The 10,123-nt window shown below is 44.0% G+C and overlaps 1 protein-coding gene across 1 annotated transcript; it reads left to right on the plus strand.

The window, feature by feature from the left end:
- The first annotated feature begins 806 nt into the window (after positions 1-806).
- On the plus strand, positions 807-8,181 carry myoc (myocilin). Its single transcript, XM_062424347.1, has 5 exons — positions 807-1,476; positions 4,682-4,747; positions 4,855-4,947; positions 6,715-6,926; positions 7,022-8,181. Exons 1-5 carry the CDS (start codon positions 990-992, stop codon positions 7,601-7,603), a joined length of 1,440 nt encoding a protein of 479 aa, XP_062280331.1. The 5' UTR covers positions 807-989; the 3' UTR covers positions 7,604-8,181.
- Positions 8,182-10,123: the final 1,942 nt, after the last annotated feature.

Here is a 10,123-nt window from a genome sequence, read left to right on the forward strand (position 1 = left end):
GATCATCCTCCATATCGCATGACTGTAGAAGCGAGCCCGGCATGCAGCGGTTCAGCATGCCTGTGATATTGTGTGAAAGCAAAGAGACGAGAGGCAGACTGCAACAGGCAGCAAGCGACAGGGAGTGAGCCAGGGGATGGATGGTCCCTGGCAGCTCGCTCATGTTGTGTTAAATACAGTGTGCAGCATGGATACACACACACACACGCACATACTGTTCACAACAAACAGCTGAGGGGGACACAGTCTGAGTTGGGGTCAGCATCAGGTATCTGACAGTCATCGATTGACTTGTAACCTCGACCCTTATCGTCTGCCTGCGTCACCTTCTGGCCCCCTACCAATACGAAAGCTGACACCGGCTCCTCAGGAGGTATTTGCATCCAAAGAGGTCCAGCTTTCCCTGCCATGCTGGGGCCAAATACCCCTTAAACACATGGGACTGCATCTGGCATATCAGGGGATATTTTCACAGATTCAATTTATGAAGTCATTGAATACAAGAAATAGACAAAGTGGTCATGTTGGACCTTTTAATTAAAAGAAGATTTTGCAGAAAGACAAACACACACATACCTTTGAGAACATCAGATTTGTGTTCCCAAAAGAAAACATCCCATTACTTTCTCTTCTCCTCCCTCCCTCTCTCTTTGCCTCTGATCCCCCCCCCCCCCCCCAAAGTCCTCTCCCTTTCTCCCCTCCCTTTCACCTCTCCTCTCTTCGCCTCTTTCCCTCCTTCCGTCCCTTCCAGATTGTATAAATATCTGTGAGCTGTAGGGGAGAGCTCAGTGCAACAGACCTGTCCACAGAGGAGAGAAGAACAAGAGAAGAACAAGAGAAGGGAGGGGAGAAGCTGACACTGATATCAATAGGAAAAGAAGAGATACCTGAGAGGAGATTGCAACAGAGATTTGTGATTTAAATGAGAAATCCACCTGACAGCTGAGAAATAAAGTAATCCTTCAGAGAGAGATTTAAGAATCACCAATATGTTTCTCTTCCTCTCGTTGTGCCTGTGTGGTCTTCTGCTGCAAGGTGATGCACAGGACCAAGCTTCTTTGTGGAGGGGGAATGACAGAAGTGGGCGATGCCAGTACACCTTCTCTGTACCCAGCCCCACCGAAACCAGCTGCCCGCAGACCGGGGGCCCGGAGGTGGAGGGCCTGAAGGCCAGGCTCAACCTGCTGGAGGTGCTGGTGTCCCGGCTCACTGGAGGGAACACTGGGGCTCCCCAGGGTGCCGATGCCAAATCTCAGTCTGCGCTGCAAGAGGCGCTGAACCGGGCCGTGGGGGAGAGGAACCTGCTACAGGGGGAGAAAGAGCGCCTAGAGAGAGACTTGGAGGGGCTTCAGCGCAGGGTGGAGGATATGAAGAGGGAGACGGAGAAGCTGAGGAACAGACCCTGTCCTCCACAGACCCCCATGGTGCAACCCAGCCCCTCTCTGCAGGACAGTGGCCTGATGAGACCTGCTGGTGGTAAGAGACACACTCTCACTGTCCACCACACACATTCAGAGCTATCACAAAAATATGCAAAACTTGACAACATTTACATGTTGACAATAGCTTTCATCACTGAATTTTCAATTGTTATAAATGTTCCACTTTTAAATAAAGGTGTAATATGTTTTCATTTTCTATAAAAACATGCCCTGTCCATCCTGCAATTAGGATTCCCAACTTAATGATCTCATTGGCTGCAGACAGGTTGTGTTTGTGTTGAAATATAGGATGTATTTGGTGACTGACAGATAATGGGTTAATTGGAGCAGAGAAGCGATGACACATGAATGTCATCTATGTATGGAAGAACATGCACGTGTGAAGCCATGCAAAATTCCAGTGCAATGCCTCGTGTGTGTGTGTTTGTGTGTGTGTTTGTGTGTGTGTGTGGGAGGAGGGGTGGGATTCTCATGTGTCCACAAAATCTATTAACGAGAAAAAGGGGGATTAATATGTGTTTTCGTGTTCTTATAATGTGTGTGTGTCTGTGTGTGTGGTTGAGTGTATGTTGCCCCATAAGTCTGCAGAGACACATGGCTCAGGTTACTGCTGCCCACTTCCTGCCTGCATTTAGGGGTGACGGTGGCAGTCCAGGGAGGGTCGGATGAGTATTTATGAGCAAGTCCTGCTTTCTTTATGACTGGTGTTTCCCTCTGCATGGCAAGCAGGGTGCGAATAGCCCGGCTGAGGAGGGAGAGGGGGGAGACTGAAATATGATGCGCACTCTGGAAGTGGAGGTTCCGTGCCCAGGTCTTATCTCAGGGCTTTTGATGACGCCGGACACAGAGAGTCTGGTGGGTCAGGGCTGGTGGGGATGGGGGGGTGGGGTCACAAAGGGCTTGAGGCCAGAACACTCTACTTCCAGGGTGCATAAGGCTCCACAAAGCTTGGCACTTATCTTGGAGCCAATAAGGTTAAGCTCTGGTATTCAGTGTGTTTGCAGTGGCCAAAAATCCATCTAATTAGCCTCCGAGCTCGTCTATTCTGTTCACCCACTATCATCACGTTGGTCACCATCCCCCCCTTTCTGTTAAGCAGTGAAGCCATCTCTCTGTTTGCCCTCCTGGCTCTCAGAATCAATTGCTGCTCGTGAAGCTGAGATTACCAGCAGCAGTAAATCCTTCCTTACCAACTCCCCTTATTCCCTCTGCATCAGGATAGCTTAAATATTCAGGATAGTCTCCTGCATCCTCCAGGTTATCTGCTTAGCTCCTCATGTTCGCACCTGCAGACTGAAATACACGGAGAGGGCCCCTCGGGGTGAGAGGCAGATGTAGAATAGATCACATGCAGAACCAGAGGAGAGAGGAGATGAGTGTCAAACCATTTGGGCAATTTCGTACAGTATGTAAGATGTAAGGATGCAACTTTGACAGGAACATTTTTATTTATGTTTTAAAACCCAAGCTTTGGTTATGACCTTTAGTATGATTTAACTTATATTTAATGACTTTAAAAATAGATCTTCACATAGAATTCACACCACTAGTGACAACACAAGCCAGCGAGCCTGTGCGCTAAAAATGGCGACATTCTTTTTAAAGGGAGACCTGGTCTGTGCTGAAAGGAGAACTAAGATAAATCTAAAAGTAGACAAACAACATGCAACACATGAAAGACAAAATCTTTTAAAATCACCTGTGAAAATAGAAATGCGCTTCAACTCGATGCGGCTTAATGGGCCACATTTATGTAAATCTTAACTTAACAAAGTTCATTTTTAGATTACTGTCAGTCAGAGAGAAAAATCAGTTCCCCAAAATTTCCAGTTTCTAGCCAGTTTCCTAAATGTGCAGCCAGCAGGAAATGCAGTCATAAGTAATGCTAAATGAACTCCTGAGATGTCTCAATCACTCGGATTACATAGCTAGTTTGTGGCCAATTTTGAGTCAAATGTAAATGTTTGCTACATCTGCATGTGAGTATAAATAAGTTACACACTGAGGCCTGAATTATGAATACAGAGGGGAAATAAATGTGTATTCCAGGTACAAAATGTTGCTTACAACAGTGCAGAGATGAACTCTGTAAAGGACCAGATCTAAGTAAGATCTAACACGTCTGCTGAACCCTGCTAGTGGGCGATAATTACACTGTGTCTCCTCTGGGAAATTTGGACCCTGAGGTTTATGTTATTCTACTTAGTGGCATCCCAAACAAAGAGGCAGGAAATGAGGGCACATATGGCACACACACTGAGGAATAGACAGTAGGCTGTTTACCTGCAGTAATGATGATGAATGGCTGTGTCCTGTGGGAACCGCCTCATAACTGACAGTGAGTCATTAAACCCCCCATAACCCTCCAAACACTACAGACCCTTTTGTTTTACAGACTTACAAACAAGGTCAACCCCTAGCTTCAGCTTTTACAAATATTTCATGCTTAAAACATGCTTGTAGTGACTGGTTTTCATCATTGTGCCCCATTACCAACCTCATGCTCCTCTCTATCAACACAGAGTCACCTTCCAGATGCTAACGTTTAAATGTTTTCTGCATCATTAGGACTCATTATGCGCCTGAAATAACCGGACAATGCACGTGCAAAGGCAAAGCAGGCATGTGCTCGAACACAAGTAGTCACTGATGGACACAAACATATGCCATGTATTCATTTTCATGAAAACAATTGAAGAAGTTAATTTTTCTTTTGTAAACATCACAATTTTTGTATAATTCAAGCCTCGGAGGTGTACACAGTTTATAGACTTTGTTTGACATTGTCGACCTTTTATGATTTATGATTTGAGGGAAGGAAGAAAGAGCCAAATGTGAAAATAAAGACAGTGCCGGGGGATAAATAGGGGAGAAACAAGAGGAGCAATGAAGAAAGGAGAAGAGAAGAGGAGGTTGATATCTGACAGTGATACAGGGGAAGCGGAGCCAAACGGCCGGTTTGAAGTTTTGCAGACGTGAAGTTGACAGGACTGGGGTGGGATGAGGTGTCAAGTGTGTCGTGTGTGTGTTATGGTCGGCCAATCTACCGACTGTCTGACTCCAGAGCAGCTGGGAATCCGTTCAGGGGTGTTTGTTTCCTGCTGTCACATTCCCTGCTCTCATTAGTGCTGTAGCCATGTTTGGGGACACAAACACAAACTATTGTGCGCTTACATGCAGAGTGTGCTGCAGAAATCGCTTAACTGTGTATGCATGTGTGTGTGTGTGTGTGTGTTCAGGTTCCAGTGTGTTGTCTCACCTGATGAACAGGCCCAACAGACAGGGAGACAGCAGCAGTTTGATAGGTAAGTTATCTGCAGGATCATGGATCATCTCCACTTTCATGTCATTTTATTCAATTGAATCCATTTTTAAGTCTCTCTCCCTCTCCCTCCCTCTCTTTCTTTGTCAGACTCAGCATGGCAGTACGGATCTCCAGGCTTTCAGGAGATGAAGGCCGAGGTGACGGAGGTTCCTGCTCCTGACAACACTGAGGAATACACAGGTCTCGTCTCCAGCTTTAAATAAACTCTGCTTCAATTAAAATACCTTACCAGTGCTTTTTTAGCTCCTTCACCACAAATCACATACTCTTATCACAAATACCAAACCATGCTGCTGTGATTTAGACACTTAAATGAAGTTTTTTATACCATTTATAGCCTCCACTGCCCTACATTCATTTTCTGTACAATAAAAAACATCTAGTTGCAGACTTCTTTAATCTATAACAGTACACATCAAGTCTGCATTCAACTTCTGATATCAGTCTGTAGTTTAAAGGCCATTGCTTCAACAACAATTCTTTTGGAAATATGTTTAAAAAATGAAAATGAAAGAAAAAAACCTATTGCTCTACTATTTTATTTGGTAATTTCCAAATTTCCATTGTGTTTTGTTTAATTTTTTAATTACCCCAATATCATAGTAAAAATCTGTGTTAATGAGTAAATTTACTTCTTACTGAAAAACTATTTCAAAATAAGAAAAAAAGTTTTTATTTTGCACATACACAAAAGCTAAGATCATATTTGTGCATATGAACGTTTAATGAAAGAAGCCAAAAGTTTGTCTGTTTCCAGCAAGGAAAAGAAACAGTATAACAAACATTTGAAAATGTTTTTTAAAGATGTAAAGCACACAAGAGGAGCTCAAAACTGCAGTATACTCCTTTAAAATGCGTTCCTTACCCCCTTCTCCCTCCTCTCCCTTCTTCCACTGACCTGGCAAACATGACACTCGCCCCCCCCTGCTGACAGCCTCAAAGCAAATACTGCTATTAATACTGCAGCATTTGGGGCGAGAATACCAGAGTCGTGCCAGTGTGAAAGTATGAGGGCCCGAGTTTCATGTTTGTCTCGTAAATGTAAAGGGAAAACACTTCTAACAAAGATGTCACACACACACACACACACACACACACACACACACACACACACACACACACACACACACACACACACACACACACACACACACACACACACACACACACACACTGTTGGATTTCCCACAACCACATCAAGTTTTATTGTTTTGAGAGATCATGAAAATGCAACATGCGCTCAACACGTGAAGTCATTTAATCCAGTGAGGCTGCGCCAAAGTGAAGCAACACGGCAATGGGTGTATTTATAAGGCATATTCCCATCTAACCCTAAATCTGGTGCTACACCCTGGACCTGAGAATGAGGGTTTATTTTAGGAAGTGGTAAATATACAGGCTTATCGTTTTTCCAGTAAGAGAAGCAGAAGAAGAGAGATCCTGCTTAGGATGAGTTGTAGCCCAGCTGTTGCTCTCATGGTTGGTGACTCAGAAATACTTAACAGAGATGTCAGGAAACATCTCTAGACCTGCTGTCCTCCTCCATGATGACAGATGATGACTTCGGATTACCTAGATCTGACTGTGTGATGCGTTTCCTGAAGCTGGAAACACACCAGATGGTTTACAGAAACATTACACTGATTTGACCAGGATTATGGAAAGTCTGTGTTGTGTTTATAACCAACACTTTACCTTAACCTCAGCCTAACCTGAGCCCCAACCCCAACCAGCCATAACTCAAGTCCTAACATCAACCTCAGGGGCCAAGGCTACATAAAATAAAGTATGTGAAGGGGAAATGGACTTAGGCATAAGACCGGTCTAGGTAAAACAGGGCAACGTGCCAACAACAGTCAGCATGTCCTATCTTGACAAAAAGTTCTCGATAGTGACCAAATGTCTCACAGATCTCTTTCCCTCGTTTCCTTTTCCTCCTGCTCTCAGGTTGTGGGGTGCTGATTTCAGTGGGTGAACCGGTCACTCACAAGAAGGCCGAAAGCATAGCGGGTAAATATGGTGTTTGGATGCAGGACCCTGAAGCTGTGCCCCCATATGGATCCAACATGGTCTGGCGCATCGACACTGTTGGCTCCAACATCAGGCAGCTGTTTGGGTATGAGGACATGGATCAGCTCTCTAAAGGCTTTCCATCCAAGGTAGGAGTCAGATGGTTGATGTTAGTAAAAGCAAACAAAGCCTTCTTTGTGAGGTTAACCCTGGTTCTTGTTTAATGTTTTTTTTCCCCGTACAGGTGCTGCTGTTGCCAGAGTCGGTGGAGAGTACTGGTGCCACTCTGTACAGAGGCTCTCTGTACTATCAGCGACGTCTCAGCCGCACCCTCATCCGCTTCGACCTCTCCTCTGAGAGTGTCGCAGCCCGTCGTGACCTCCCCCATGCCAACTTCCACGGCCAGGCCCCCTACTCCTGGGGAGGCTACACGGATATCGACCTGGCCGTAGATGAGCAGGGTCTGTGGGCCATCTACTCCACCAACAAGGCCAAAGGAGCCATCGTGATCTCGCAGCTGAACCCACACAATCTGGAGGTGAAGAAAAGCTGGGAGACAAACATCCGGAAGAACTCTGTGGCCAACTCCTTCATCATCTGCGGCAGGCTGTACACCGTGGCCAGCTACACGGCCCCCAACACCACCCTCAACTACATGTACGACACTGAAAGCAGCCAGGGAAAAGCCATTACCATCCCCTTTAGGAACAAGCACCGCTACAACAGCATGATCGATTACAACCCGACTCAGAGGAAGCTGTTTGGCTGGGACAACTTCCACATAGTGTCCTATGATGTCCGGCTGGGTCGCCCGCAGGCCAACTGAGGCCGCCATGAGTGACTGTTGAAAAGTGACATTTGCTCACCTGTTCCCGCTTCAGAGACTCCAAGCTTTAGGCCGCAATGTGTGTGATAGCAGCAACTAGAAACAAGACACCACCAGAATCCATGTAGAAGAGCCAAAGTACCAAACTCCAGAGTGAGATGAAGAAGTTTGAGGAACAGTGTCCCCCCCTATTTTTCCCCTCATTGGGAGGGATTTTGCTATGGCACGGTCCACACGTTTTTAGAGAAATTATTTTTGTACCGCATTTCAGTCACATGTATGAATTTGTTTTCTTGTTAAGCTATATATATATATATACTGTATAAATCTATATATATGATGTCTCAAAGATGAAGCAATTGCTGTTGCACAATTTCACTTGCTAAGTGGGAAAATTACTTTCTTATCCACAACTCAAACTCCTGTGGTATTATGCCCCTTACACTGTTTCACCAGTCAACATCTTTCATCAAATAAACTGCTCTCTCACTCAGCATGTATTGAAATATTGCATGTACTTGTACACTGTAGTCAACATTGCAAATGTTGAAATTCATCATGAAATAAACTTCGTAAATTACAACAGTTCCTGTTTTTTATGTGGTTTTATACACCTCAGACACGTACCGGTAACATTTTCTGATTGGTCACCCTTTTTAAAACAAGCTTTAACTAATGGCTTTATTATTGGTTAACAAGTCATAATTCACTGGTCGCTGCCCAGTGAAAATCAATTACCTCTAAATTTGACCTTTTCAAGTACACTGAGAGGTGTTTCTTCACAGGTTGATAAAATTGTTTCAGACCCCTTCACTTATTGGATTTTGTAGTTAGGTGCATCTGGTTTTCTTTCATCATCCTTGAGATCTGGCATACTGGACTGATTGGGCATAATTTAGTATATATGGACCCACTATTCACACTTCATGTCAGGACATAAACCAAACCATGAAGTCCCAGAACTCTGTGTAGACCTAGGCAACCAAATGTACATTTGCATACAATGAGTGCATAAAGTACCTTGGACTCACCGGACTTGGTTTCCACAGGACTATAGGTTAGTGTTAGTCTGTTCAAAACTTTTGGATATAATGTTCTCTCTGGCTGTTCAATAATTAATAATCAAACAATTATTAAAACATAAACACATTTTAATAAGTTGCACATAACTGCATCTTGTTAATCCAGTCTGAAGATGGGAATTTTAATACATTTTGTAGTCCAGATGAATCGCAGCCCTTTTTCAGAAGGTTGGAGGTCAAACAATCCACCAAAAGGGTCTTTATAAATTGAAGAATTATCATCAAAGGCAATGGCTTATAGCTGATCAATAAAATAAAATAAAATTTAAAAAGCCATTTTTATAACTTATAAACCCTTTGTACAGGGTGTCTTATTACAAAGTGGTACCAAAGTATTGCATTACTGAAAACAAAAAAACATCGCCATCATCTCAGGCTACTGCCATGCTCATTTTTGATGGTAAGTGTTGTAGTGCCACCTGGTGGTGATATGCATTCTGACTTAAAGAGAAAAATGGTGGAAAAATGTTTTTAATTAAAAAACAGGCATGACTGAAAAACATGTCAACAGTATATTATTTTTATTAGTTTCTGTAACCAAACCAAGAGAATGTAAATAAGACCGTACATATTTTAATCGATGAAACCCCTGTACAAGTACAACAACAAAAAAACAAAACAAAAAAAGAAGAAAAAAAATCATTACCCTCCCTCCCTCATCCATCCTCCAAAGCAAGGACTCTTCCCCCGGCTAGGGCAGAGGTGAGGAGGACACTCCTCACCTCAGGGTGCATTCTACTGTACATTTCTGAAGGACCCTTGTCGCCACAACCCCGAGATGAGAGCATTGTGGGTGGGACAGCCAGCGGAGGTGAGGCAGAGACAGAAAACAGCACTGATTGCTCTCATCAATAAAGACAACAAAACAATAAGTGTCCTTCTGCCCAAACGCTTCAGAACTTGAGGCTTCTCATTTCATCTTTTTTTTTTTTTCTTCTGTCGTTCTCGGTCCTGTTCTTGTTCCCCCGTGTTGTGAGGGTTGACATATACACACTTGTGTTTTTTACTGTTTGAACAATCAACTCCTCGTCATTTATATTCCCCTAAATAGCCCTATCCTGCTATACTCTAGCTAAGGGCACTGAAATCAGTCAATAGCAGCAGGTCTGGGTGCTTTACAGTGAAGTGTGTATATGTGTGTGTTTGTGTGTGTGACAGCAAGGATGGGTGTGAAAGCGAGAGGGTGTGTGACAGTAGCCCCTAAACTGGAACCGCTTTAAGTAGTGATCATTTCCACGTAATCTTGTCCAGTCCACTCAAAACTCTGCCGCCATGGCAACAGCAATCCTAAAGGCTGTGACAACATCTCCGCGCTGCTTTAACCTTTGGCTAAACATACAGGAGAGTCCAGCTAGGAGCTTTTACCCCGTTTTTACCACAAACACACATCTGACACACACACCCCAACACATCAGTAATTCTCAGGCAAGGAGATGAG

This window comes from Scomber scombrus, chromosome 8 (assembly GCF_963691925.1).
Source record: "Scomber scombrus chromosome 8, fScoSco1.1, whole genome shotgun sequence".
In the NCBI taxonomy this organism is placed as follows: domain Eukaryota; kingdom Metazoa; phylum Chordata; class Actinopteri; order Scombriformes; family Scombridae; genus Scomber; species Scomber scombrus.

Coding starts and splice junctions, on each gene's coding strand:
- myoc (XM_062424347.1), top strand. CDS start 990: ATGTTTCTCTTCCTCTCGTTGTGCCTGTGTGGTCTTCTGCTGCAAGGT. Junction 1,477..4,681: donor CCTGATGAGACCTGCTGGTG/GTAAGAGACACA, acceptor GTGTGTGTTCAG/GTTCCAGTGTGTTGTCTCAC. Junction 4,748..4,854: donor AGACAGCAGCAGTTTGATAG/GTAAGTTATCTG, acceptor TTTCTTTGTCAG/ACTCAGCATGGCAGTACGGA.